General features: G+C 39.4%; 1 protein-coding gene across 1 annotated transcript in view; it reads left to right on the forward strand.

Moving 5' to 3' along the window:
• The window catches only part of LOC125836033 (uncharacterized), a 28,656-nt gene extending 22,552 nt beyond the window's left edge, over positions 1–6,104 (forward strand). Inside the window, exons 2-4 of the mRNA XM_049515127.1 lie at positions 141–203; positions 4,920–5,204; positions 5,706–6,104. Coding sequence (XP_049371084.1) covers positions 141–203; positions 4,920–5,204; positions 5,706–6,104 — 747 coding nt within the window. The remainder of the gene's footprint in view (positions 1–140; positions 204–4,919; positions 5,205–5,705) is intronic.
• Positions 6,105–12,800: the final 6,696 nt, after the last annotated feature.

The raw sequence follows: 12,800 nt of genomic DNA on the forward strand, positions 1-12,800 counted from the left end.
TTGGTGTGAAGCGTGTCACATCTATAATTAAGAGTCTACAACATTTAGGAACTACCTCACTTCTTTCATACTCATTTCGTGCGATAGAGTTCATCTCTATAAAAGTTTCTTTCTAATTCTTGCGTGCGTGTATCCTTCAGATCATGCCTCCGCGAAGAGCTGTCAAAGGTCGCTCTGCTAGGAGAAATGTTGAGGATCAAGGGGTACCTAATGCACCAGAAGTGCAACCCTAATGAGAGGTCACTAATGCGGAATTCCGTGAAGCTATCCAGATGTTGAGCCAAGTTGTGACCAACCAAGTAGGGAAACAAAGAAAGAATCAACAGGAAGTGGTTGATACTTCAAGGATCCGTGAGTTCTTAAGGATGAATCCTCCAAGCTTCACTAGTTCAAGTGTCACTAAGGATCCAGAAAACTTTGTAAAGGAACTGCAGAAAGTGAGCGAGTGGAACTAGCTGCATACCAACTGAAGAGTGTTGCTAGGATCTAGTTTGACCAATGGAAGAAGGGTAGAGTTGAGAGTGCACCGATTGTGAGCTGGGTTGTGTTCGAGAGTGCCTTCATGGGGTGTTTCTTTCCCCGTGAGCTAAGAGAGACAAAGCTAAGAGAATTCCTCACTCTTAAGCAGGAATTTATGAGTATAGCCTTAAGTTCACCCAACTTTCCCGTTATGCTCCGGAGATGGTTACTGACATGAGGAGTAGAATGAGTCTATTTGTTGCTGGGTTGTCTCGTCTGTCAACTAATGAGGGAAAGGAAGCTACGTTAATAGGGGACATGGACATAGCAAGACTTATGATCCATGTGCAACAGGTTGAGAAAGATAAGCTGAGGGATAGAGAGGATTTTAGAAACAAGAAAGCTAAGACACAGAATGAGTCCAGACAATAGAGGAGTAATGCCAACCGGTCATCTTTCCAACATAAGCAAAAGGGACCTGCTTCATCATCTGCTAGTGCACCTGCACTAAGGAACATAGGTGAGTTCAATAATCAGAATTCACAAAATTCCAGAGCTAGACCTGTGCAGCCTCAAGGTAGTGTGGCACAAGGAGGTAATGAGACTCCTGCATGTGCTAAGTGTGGTAGGAACCACTTAGGGGTGTGTCGTGATAGCTCCATTGGTTGCTTCAGGTGTGGTCAGAACGGTCACTTTATGAAATAATGCCCTAAGAACAGGCAATGTAATGGAAATGGAGGCAATAGAGCCCAATCTTCTTCAGCTGTTCCACCAGACAGAGCTGCATCTAGAGGAGCTACTTCAGGGGTAGGCAGAGGAGCGAACCGTCTGTATGTTATCACCAGGTGCCAAGAGCATGAGGATTCTCCAGATGTTGTCATTGGTATGATCAAAGTCTTTAATTTTGATGTTTATGCTTTACAAGATCCAGGAGCAAGTCTATCTTTTGTGACTCCTTATGTCGCGATGAATTTTGATGTTCTTCCTGAGAAACTTCTTGAGCCCTTCAGTGTTTCCACACCTGTTGGTGAGACAATTCTAGCTGAAAGAGTCTATCGTGATTATACCATTTTCGTCAATCACAAGAGCACCATGGCTGATTTAGTTAAATTAGACATGGTAGATTTTGATGTCATTCTAGGTATGGATTGGTGTAACGACTCGGAAAATGATAGAGTGAAACTAGAGCCTCACATGTGAGTTTGGAGTCGAGAACTTAATGAAATGATTATATTTGAATTTGACCCAAAAGTTCTTAAAAATGTGCTTCGAAAGTTACCGGAAACTTGTTTAGCTGTATATAAAAAGATCCGTTTCGTTTTTCAAAAATCGGACTTCATATTCTTGTTTAGGGGGTCAAATTGAGTGGGAAATGGGTCTAACCCAAATTTTAGAGCAACCGTATCAAAATCCGAAATTTCAAAGTGAAGCCTTTTTCGAGGGTCTACTTTGGAGGGTCATATCTCCTAGCACACAAATTATTTGGGTGACCAATAATATATCCATGGAAAGCCCTTTGAGTTAGCTACCTAACTCACTTCGTTTCACCTCATTCGGAGTTCGGACGAAAAAGTTATGCCCATTTTCGTAAAGTCTGTCCGGCAGAAAAAGGCAATTTCCAGTAGCTAATTTTACTGTTCACCCGCCCCTTTTTTTTTTTCTAAGTGTTGGACGAATTTTTTTCCAAAGGGCATATATTATTTCCTAGATACCATTAATTCAATTCCCATCCCTAAAACATTTCCCTCTCTACAATCCTCCATTAAGAAGAAGAAGAACTTGGAGCTAGGGCTTGGATTCAAGGCTTTCTTCATCAATTTTCTTGGGGAATCATAGCAAAGGTATGGTGACCCTTGATCCTTGATTATCTTTCCTTCAAGGAGTCCATTAAAAAGGGTTTCAAAAGTCTTCAAAGAACAAAATTTCTATTTTCTATTCTAGGTATGGGTTCATGGGTAAAATGTTTTCAAAGTCATTATATTGGTGAATTGAAGTTGTAGTTATGATTTTAAGATGATTTTATATGAAACTTCTTCAAGAACCCATGATTTCTCTCTATTCCTAGTTTATGCCTTTATGAAGTGGGTTGCTTGATAATGAATGTATATGAATCAAACTTGTTTAAATGTCTTTAGATTGTTGGAGTATGTCATTACCCATGCTTATTTTATGGTGTATTGTTGGTATATGGATGAATTGAGGATTGTGGCCTTATGGGCAAGTTATGGATGAATTCTCTTGTGGTAAGAAAAATGGTTGGGACTTGAGTGTTGTTGATTATGGCTTTGGAGGATGGTAAGTTAGCTTAATCTCATATTATGGATAAAAATTGTTCTTGCTTGGTTTGATCCACTTATGGTGGAGGTGTTTAATTATGAAATGTATTGTGACCATGGCCTTAAAGGCATAGTATGAGAAATTGGAGTGTTATCATGACATTATATGAATGAGAATTCAATGAAGATAATGTGATCATGTTATGAACGTAAAGGTGTTGCTATTGAAAGATTATTTCTCAATTTGACACTCATGAATGTTGATGATAGAATATGAAGGATTCTTCAATATAAAGTATACCTTGAATTGGTAGGGCTTATGCATCATTTTCTTGTATAAATGATTATATTGTTGATTGTTGAATCCTTGGATCGGTAGGCTTATGGCACCCTTCCACACATGCTTATAATGAACCTTGGATCGGTAGGCTAATGGCACCCTTCCATTAATGATAAGTAATGAACCTTGGATTCGGTAGGCCTATGGCACCTTTCCATAAAGGTTAATGATGAGACTTGAATCGGTAGGCCCATGGCACCCTTTCAAGAGGAGTTAATGAGCTTTCCTAAATCTACCTTGAATCGGTAGGCTTATGGCACCCTTTCATGTGTTAAATAATGTACCTTGAATCGGTAGGCTTATGGCACCCTTTCATGTGTGATGATGTCAAAGTAATGAACTATTCTATGGGAATGTAGGCTAAGCACCGAGCGGATTTGGTTAGATGGAAACTCCCCCGACAGTTAGGCATGAGTTTCAATGATCGTCTACCTTATCCCATAAACTATGTGCCCGCATAGGAAGCTAGTGGATCCATTAAGCTATATATACCGGTCTTCCTTAGGCAAGTAGACCACCTCTTTTCGGTGTGGGGATTCATGACACCGGATTCCATGACAAGCTCTCATGGTCTATGTCGGTTAAACGCTTACTTCCCATCATGTGAGATTTTATTATGGTTTTTTGATATGCCTTACAAAGTGTAGGTAGTAGTATGGGATGCTACCTATACATTGCACGAGTAGGCTTAGAGAGGGTCATAGTGAGTTTCTCTAAATCCTAATGTATGTGACACAAATGTGCCCTAAATGAGGTTATTAAAGAATGTTGGCTCTCGAATGTTTAATATGAGATGCATGCTATACTTGGGTTATATTATGAGTTATTTTCCCTTGTCATGTCTTAATTAATGATATACCTCTTATGTATGAATATTGTGCAAAGGTGAAAGAAGGAATGATAAGTTACTTTAAGTGACCTAAATGTGGTGCCTTAGTATGGATGGTGGTATGGGACGTCATCCATACATTGCACGAGGTATAGCATAAGGGTTTCTTGAGGTGAAAGTCCAAGGTAAAGGTTTTCATGTTGATATTGTTTAAAGGTGATATTAGGACTTACTAGATGTTATGCTTGTCTTGTATGTCTTTTATTCTATTGTTCATGATATTTCAAAAAGGTGGCATAATGCATGGTTTCTAACTAAAATGTCCCTTTTTAAGCATGTTTTGCATGGTCATCATACTTAGTACTTAATTGTGTTAATTCCATATTTCTCTATTTTCTATAAGTGTAGGTTCCGGCAAGTGATCACTCCTAGCTAGTTTGAAGTGTTGGATTGCTTTCCTCCAAGACTTGGTATGTCCTCATGGATTCGAGGATAAGACTTTTAAGTCCTTTTGTTCATGTAATAGACTTAATAGACTTCTTTTGATTGTAAAGGGCCGTGTCCCTAATTATGTTTTGCGACTGTGTCTAAGATGGCCATGTGAGACTTAGACTTCCGCTGTGTGTTTTTAAATTTGTTTTAAGAAGTTTAAATGTGTGGATGTAAATAAGTTTTTTTTTTATTTCCGCACTATTTTCATTATTGAATGCAATGAATGACTATGTGGCTCGTATAAGGCCCCTTCGGGGTCGAATACGCCATGTTACGACTAGGGGGTACTCTCGGGTCGTGACAAACATGGTATCAAAGCATAAGATTTTGGTAATGGTTTTTAGGATCAAAGTCTCACAAGCCACGTCTAGTAGAGTCTTGTTCATCGGTGTGAGTCGCGACACATCTATGAGCGAGAGGCTATAGGATGCTAGAAGTTACACTTCTTTCATATTCTTAAAGTCGTGCCTTAGAGTGTGGTTCTATAAGTGTTCTTATCCTTATCCTTCTCTTGTGTTTATAGGATATGAATACAAGAGGGAGACCCGCAAGGAGAGTAGGAGAAGAGGATGTGAATGAGGAAGTTCCTCCCCAAGTTGTGCAAAATGGTCAAGGTGTGCAATGCAATCAAGTTCCTATAGGTGAGCAAGAGAATGAGGTTCCGGTGGTTCCCCCGGATATGACCAATGAAGAGATTAGGTCGGCTTTCTTAATCTTGGCCCGAGCCATGGAGGCTCAAGCGACTAGAGATATGGGGCCTAGGGTGAATGCTAATGAGGGTACTGTGGCTTCTAAGTTGAGAGACTTTGTGAGGATGAATCCTCCGGTGTTTCTAGGTTCTAAGGTGGGAGAGGATCCCCAAGAATTTTTGGATGAAGTGTATAAGGTAGTGAGTGCTATGGGGGTGACTTCAAGAGAAAAGGCGGAGCTTGCCTCCTATCAATTGAAAGATGTTGCCCAAATTTGGTTCACTCAATGGAAGGCTAATAGGCCGGTGGGAGCGGATCCTATAGAATGGGAGGAGTTTAAGGAAGCTTTCCTTGGTAGGTACTTTCCCCGTGAGATGAGGGAGTGTAAGGTTGAGGAGTTTATCAATCTTCGGCAAGGTAATATGAGTGTGCAAGAGTATTCCTTGAGGTTTACCCAATTGTCTAAGTATGCCCCATCTTTGGTGTCAAACCCTAGGGATGAGATGAGTAGGTTTGTGACCGGCGTATCCGACCTAGTCAAGGAAGAGTGCCATACGGCAATGCTCCATAATGACATGAACATTTCTAGACTCATAGTGTATGCTCAATCCATTGAGGAGTCCAAACTTAAGAGGATGAATAAGAATGTGAAGAGGGGTAGATCCGATGAGCAAAGTCAACCTAGGTTCAAGAAGAGGGCTCAAGATCAAGATTTTTCAAGTGCTCCTAAGGTTAACCAAGATAAAGGTGGTGGATCTCAATTTTCTAAACCTACTTGCACCACTTGTGGCAAGAGGCACTATGGGAAATGCCTAGCCGGTACTAATGGATGCTATGGTTGTGGGAAGAATGATCACAAGGTGAAAGATTGTCCTACTTTTACGGCTAGAGGAGGGGAGGCAAAGCAAGCTTCTAAAGATGGAACGGTTCCTATTCCTCCAAATTATGGTCGTTTCTATGCTCTCCAAGCTAGCAAGGACAAGGAAGCTAATCCGAATGAAGGCGCCGGTAAGTTTTAGTTTCTTATGGTCATGAATGTCTTGATGAGGTTTCTATGGTGTTGTTTTTCATGTTTGCCTTAATTGGGTTTTCTTCTAAGTGGGGGATGGTAGGTTGAATAGCAAGGTTGTTGAGAGTGTTGATATCCTTATCTCATTCCTTCTATTCTTATTCAAGCTTGAGGCCAAGAGTTCCTAGTAGCTTGTTTTATGTTTTGGAGTCTTGGGTGAAAATGAGTTTCCATGGTCTCCTTATGTTATGCATGTCCTATTTGAATTCTTGTTAAATGATAAAATGAGTTTTCATAAACGTGTTCCTCGTGTTGATGTGCATTTAGTTGAGTTGTCTATATGCTTCATGAGGATAAATGTTGAACATGCTTAAATGTTGCATGAGTTGATTTATTAGGCATGCTTAAATGTGTTCTTGAGAATGTTGCATAATTGTACTTTTGTGAGAAAATTGCATAATGTGCCTAATAATTTTGGGATGAGTGTGATGTAAATTGGAGAAGGAAGTTCATCAAATGAAATGAGAAATGGTAAAGCTTGATGCATAAGGAATTGGTAGATGTATTCCTAATTTCTTGAATTGCATGAAGTTGTTTGAGCCTCATTGATGTGGAGTTGATGTTTCCTCCGATATTTATGTACTTGTATTGATGTTGTATGCATGTTGATGGGCTGTATACTTGAGTTGTTACCCCTTATATGTTTAAAGTGTCATTCGAGGACGAATGTTCCTAAGTGGGGGATAATGTAACGACTCGGAAAATGATAGAGTGAAACTAGAGCCTCACATGTGAGTTTGGAGTCGAGAACTTAATGAAATGATTATATTTGAATTTGACCCAAAAGTTCTTAAAAATGTGCTTCGAAAGTTACCGGAAACTTGTTTAGCTGTATATAAAAAGATCCGTTTCGTTTTTCGAAAATCCGACTTCATATTCTTGTTTAGGGGGTCAAATTGAGTGGGAAATGGGTCTAACCCAAATTTTAGAGCAACCGTATCAAAATCCGAAATTTCAAAGTGAAGCCTTTTTCGAGGGTCTACTTTGGAGGGTCATATCTCCTAGCACACAAATTATTTGGGTGACCAATAATATATCCATGGAAAGCCCTTTGAGTTAGCTACCTAACTCACTTCGTTTCACCTCATTCGGAGTTCGGACGAAAAAGTTATTCCCATTTTCGTAAAGTCTGTCCGGCAGAAAAAGGCAATTTCCAGTAGCTAATTTTACTGTTCACCCGCCCATTTTTTTTTTTCTAAGTGTTGGACGAATTTTTTTCCAAAGGGCATATATTATTTCCTAGATACCATTAATTCAATTCCCATCCCTAAAACATTTCCCTCTCTACAATCCTCCATTAAGAAGAAGAAGAACTTGGAGCTAGGGCTTGGATTCAAGGCTTTCTTCATCAATTTTCTTGGGGAATCATAGCAAAGGTATGGTGACCCTTGATCCTTGATTATCTTTCCTTCAAGGAGTCCATTAAAAAGGGTTTCAAAAGTCTTCAAAGAACAAAATTTCTATTTTCTATTCTAGGTATGGGTTCATGGGTAAAATGTTTTCAAAGTCATTATATTGGTGAATTGAAGTTGTAGTTATGATTTTAAGATGATTTTATATAAAACTTCTTCAAGAACCCATGATTTCTCTCTATTCCTAGTTTATGCCTTTATGAAGTGGGTTGCTTGATAATGAATGTATATGAATCAAACTTGTTTAAATGTCTTTAGATTGTTGGAGTATGTCATTACCCATGCTTATTTTATGGTGTATTGTTGGTATATGGATGAATTGAGGATTGTGGCCTTATGGGCAAGTTATGGATGAATTCTCTTGTGGTAAGAAAAATGGTTGGGACTTGAGTGTTGTTGATTATGGCTTTGGAGGATGGTAAGTTAGCTTAATCTCATATTATGGATAAAAATTGTTCTTGCTTGGTTTGATCCACTTATGGTGGAGGTGTTTAATTATGAAATGTATTGTGACCATGGCCTTAAAGGCATAGTATGAGAAATTGGAGTGTTATCATGACATTATATGAATCAGAATTCAATGAAGATAATGTGATCATGTTATGAACGTAAAAGTGTTGCTATTGAAAGATTATTTCTCAATTTGACACTCATGAATGTTGATGATAGAATATGAAGGATTCTTCAATATAAAGTATACCTTGAATTGGTAGGGCTTATGCATCATTTTCTTGTATAAATGATTATATTGTTGATTGTTGAATCCTTGGATCGGTAGGCTTATGGCACCCTTCCACACATGCTTATAATGAACCTTGGATCGGTAGGCTAATGGCACCCTTCCATTAATGATAAGTAATGAACCTTGGATTCGGTAGGCCTATGGCACCTTTCCATAAAGGTTAATGATGAGACTTGAATCGGTAGGCCCATGGCACCCTTTCAAGAGGAGTTAATGAGCTTTCCTAAATCTACCTTGAATCGGTAGGCTTATGGCACCCTTTCATGTGTTAAATAATGTACCTTGAATCGGTAGGCTTATGGCACCCTTTCATGTGTGATGATGTCAAAGTAATGAACTATTCTATGGGAATGTAGGCTAAGCACCGAGCGGATTTGGTTAGATGGAAACTCCCCCGACAGTTAGGCATGAGTTTCAATGATCGTCTACCTTATCCCATAAACTATGTGCCCGCATAGGAAGCTAGTGGATCCATTAAGCTATATATACCGGTCTTCCTTAGGCAAGTAGACCACCTCTTTTCGGTGTGGGGATTCATGACACCGGATTCCATGACAAGCTCTCATGGTCTATGTCGGTTAAACGCTTACTTCCCATCATGTGAGATTTTATTATGGTTTTTTTATATGCCTTACAAAGTGTAGGTAGTAGTATGGGATGCTACCTATACATTGCACGAGTAGGCTTAGAGAGGGTCATAGTGAGTTTCTCTAAATCCTAATGTATGTGACACAAATGTGCCCTAAATGAGGTTATTAAAGAATGTTGGCTCTCGAATGTTTAATATGAGATGCATGCTATACTTGGGTTATATTATGAGTTATTTTCCCTTGTCATGTCTTAATTAATGATATACCTCTTATGTATGAATATTGTGCAAAGGTGAAAGAAGGAATGATAAGTTACTTTAAGTGACCTAAATGTGGTGCCTTAGTATGGATGGTGGTATGGGACGTCATCCATACATTGCACGAGGTATAGCATAAGGGTTTCTTGAGGTGAAAGTCCAAGGTAAAGGTTTTCATGTTGATATTGTTTAAAGGTGATATTAGGACTTACTTGATGTTATGCTTGTCTTGTATGTCTTTTATTCTATTGTTCATGATATTTCAAAAAGGTGGCATAATGCATGGTTTCTAACTAAAATGTCCCTTTTTAAGCATGTTTTGCATGGTCATCATACTTAGTACTTAATTGTGCTAATTCCATATTTCTCTATTTTCTATAAGTGTAGGTTCCGGCAAGTGATCACTCCTAGCTAGTTTGAAGTGTTGGATTGCTTTCCTCCAAGACTTGGTATGTCCTCATGGATTCGAGGATAAGACTTTTAAGTCCTTTTGTTCATGTAATAGACTTAATAGAGTTCTTTTGATTGTAAAGGGCCGTGTCCCTACTTATGTTTTGCGACTGTGTCTAAGATGACCATGTGAGACTTAGACTTCCGCTGTGTGTTTTTAAAGTTGTTTTAAGAAGTTTAAATGTGTGGATGTAAATAAGTTTTTTTTTTATTTCCGCACTATTTTCATTATTGAATGCAATGAATGACTATGTGGCTCGTATAAGGCCCCTTCGGGGTCGAATACGCCATGTTACGACTAGGGGGTACTCTCGGGTCGTGACAAACATGGTATCAAAGCATAAGATTTTGGGAATGGTTTTTAGGATCAAAGTCTCACAAGCCACGTCTAGTAGAGTCTTGTTCATCGGTGTGAGTCGCGACACATCTATGAGCGAGAGGCTATAGGATGCTAGAAGTTACACTTCTTTCATATTCTTAAAGTCGTGCCTTAGAGTGTGGTTCTATAAGTGTTCTTATCCTTATCCTTCTCTTGTGTTTATAGGATATGAATACAAGAGGGAGACCCGCAAGGAGAGTAGGAGAAAAGGATGTGAATGAGGAAGTTCCTCCCCAAGTTGTGCAAAATGGTCAAGGTGTGCAATGCAATCAAGTTCCTATAGGTGAGCAAGAGAATGAGGTTCCGGTGGTTCCCCCGGATATGACCAATGAAGAGATTAGGTCGGCTTTCTTAATCTTGGCTCGAGCCATGGAGGCTCAAGCGACTAGAGATATGGGGCCTAGGGTGAATGCTAATGAGGGTACTATGACTTCTAAGTTGAGAGACTTTGTGAGGATGAATCCTCCGGTGTTTCTGGGTTCTAAGGTGGGAGAGGATCCCCAAGAATTTTTGGATGAAGTGTATAAGGTAGTGAGTGCTATGGGGGTGACTTCAAGAGAAAAGGCGGAGCTTGCCTCCTATCAATTGAAAGATGTTGCCCAAATTTGGTTCACTCAATGGAAGGCTAATAGGCCGGTGGGAGCGGATCCTATAGAATGGGAGGAGTTTAAGGAAGCTTTCCTTGGTAGGTACTTTCCCCGTGAGATGAGGGAGTGTAAGGTTGAGGAGTTTATCAATCTTCGGCAAGGTAATATGAGTGTGCAAGAGTATTCCTTGAGGTTTACCCAATTGTCTAAGTATGCCCCATCTTTGGTGTCAAACCCTAGGGATGAGATGAGTAGGTTTGTGACCGGCGTATCCGACCTAGTCAAGGAAGAGTGCCATACGGCAATGCTCCATAATGACATGAACATTTCTAGGCTCATAGTGTATGCTCAATCCATTGAGGAGTCCAAACTTAAGAGGATGAATAGGAATGTGAAGAGGGGTAGATCCGATGAGCAAAGTCAACCTAGGTTCAAGAAGAGGGCTCAAGATCAATATTTTTCAAGTGCTCCTAAGGTTAACCAAGATAAAGGTGGTGGATCTCAATTTTCTAAACCTACTTGCACCACTTGTGGCAAGAGGCACTATGGGAAATGCCTAGCCGGTACTAATGGATGCTATGGTTGTGGGAAGAATGATCACAAGGTGAAAGATTGTCCTACTTTTACGGCTAGAGGAGGGGAGGCAAAGCAAGCTTCTAAAGATGGAACGGTTCCTATTCCTCCAAATTATGGTCGTTTCTATGCTCTCCAAGCTAGCAAGGACAAGGAAGCTAATCCGAATGAAGGCGCCGGTAAGTTTTAGTTTCTTATGGTCATGAATGTCTTGATGAGGTTTCTATGGTGTTGTTTTTCATGTTTGCCTTAATTGGGTTTTCTTCTAAGTGGGGGATGGTAGGTTGAATAGCAAGGTTGTTGAGAGTGTTGATATCCTTATCTCATTCCTTCTATTCTTATTCAAGCTTGAGGCCAAGAGTTCCTAGTAGCTTGTTTTATGTTTTGGAGTCTTGGGTGAAAATGAGTTTCCATGGTCTCCTTATGTTATGCATGTCCTATTTGAATTCTTGTTAAATGATAAAATGAGTTTTCATAAACGTGTTCCTCGTGTTGATGTGCATTTAGTTGAGTTGTCTATATGCTTCATGAGGATAAATGTTGAACATGCTTAAATGTTGCATGAGTTGATTTATTAGGCATGCTTAAATGTGTTCTTGAGAATGTTGCATAATTGTACTTTTGTGAGAAAATTGCATAATGTGCCTAATAATTTTGGGATGAGTGTGATGTAAATTGGAGAAGGAAGTTCATCAAATGAAATGAGAAATGGTAAAGCTTGATGCATAAGGAATTGGTAGATGTATTCCTAATTTCTTGAATTGCATGAAGTTGTTTGAGCCTCATTGATGTGGAGTTGATGTTTCCTCCGATATTTATGTACTTGTATTGATGTTGTATGCATGTTGATGGGCTGTATACTTGAGTTGTTACCCCTTATATGTTTAAAGTGTCATTCGAGGACGAATGTTCCTAAGTGGGGGATAATGTAACGACTCGGAAAATGATAGAGTGAAACTAGAGCCTCACATGTGAGTTTGGAGTAGAGAACTTAATGAAATGATTATATTTGAATTTGACCCAAAAGTTCTTAAAAATGTGCTTCGAAAGTTACCGGAAACTTGTTTAGCTGTATATAAAAAGATCCGTTTCGTTTTTTCGAAAATCCGACTTCATATTCTTGTTTAGGGGGTCAAATTGAGTGGGAAATGGGTCTAACCCAAATTTTAGAGCAACCGTATCAAAATCCGAAATTTCAAAGTGAAGCCTTTTTCGAGGGTCTACTTTGGAGGGTCATATCTCCTAGCACACAAATTATTTGGGTGACCAATAATATATCCATGGAAAGCCCTTTGAGTTAGCTACCTAACTCACTTCGTTTCACCTCATTCGGAGTTCGGACGAAAAAGTTATGCCCATTTTCGTAAAGTCTGTCCGGCAGAAAAAGGCAATTTCCAGTAGCTAATTTTACTATTCACCCGCCCATTTTTTTTTTTCTAAGTGTTGGACGAATTTTTTTCCAAAGGGCATATATTATTTCCTAGATACCATTAATTCAATTCCCACCCCTAAAACATTTCCCTCTCTACAATCCTCCATTAAGAAGAAGAAGAACTTGGAGCTAGGGCTTGGATTCAAGGCTTTCTTCATCAATTTTCTTGGGGAATCATAGCAAAGGTATGGTGACCCTTGATCCTTGATTATCTTTCCTTCAAG

The sequence above is a fragment of the Solanum verrucosum genome, unplaced genomic scaffold (assembly GCF_900185275.1).
Source record: "Solanum verrucosum unplaced genomic scaffold, falcon-dt-bn FXZP01000208.1, whole genome shotgun sequence".
Classification (NCBI taxonomy): domain Eukaryota; kingdom Viridiplantae; phylum Streptophyta; class Magnoliopsida; order Solanales; family Solanaceae; genus Solanum; species Solanum verrucosum.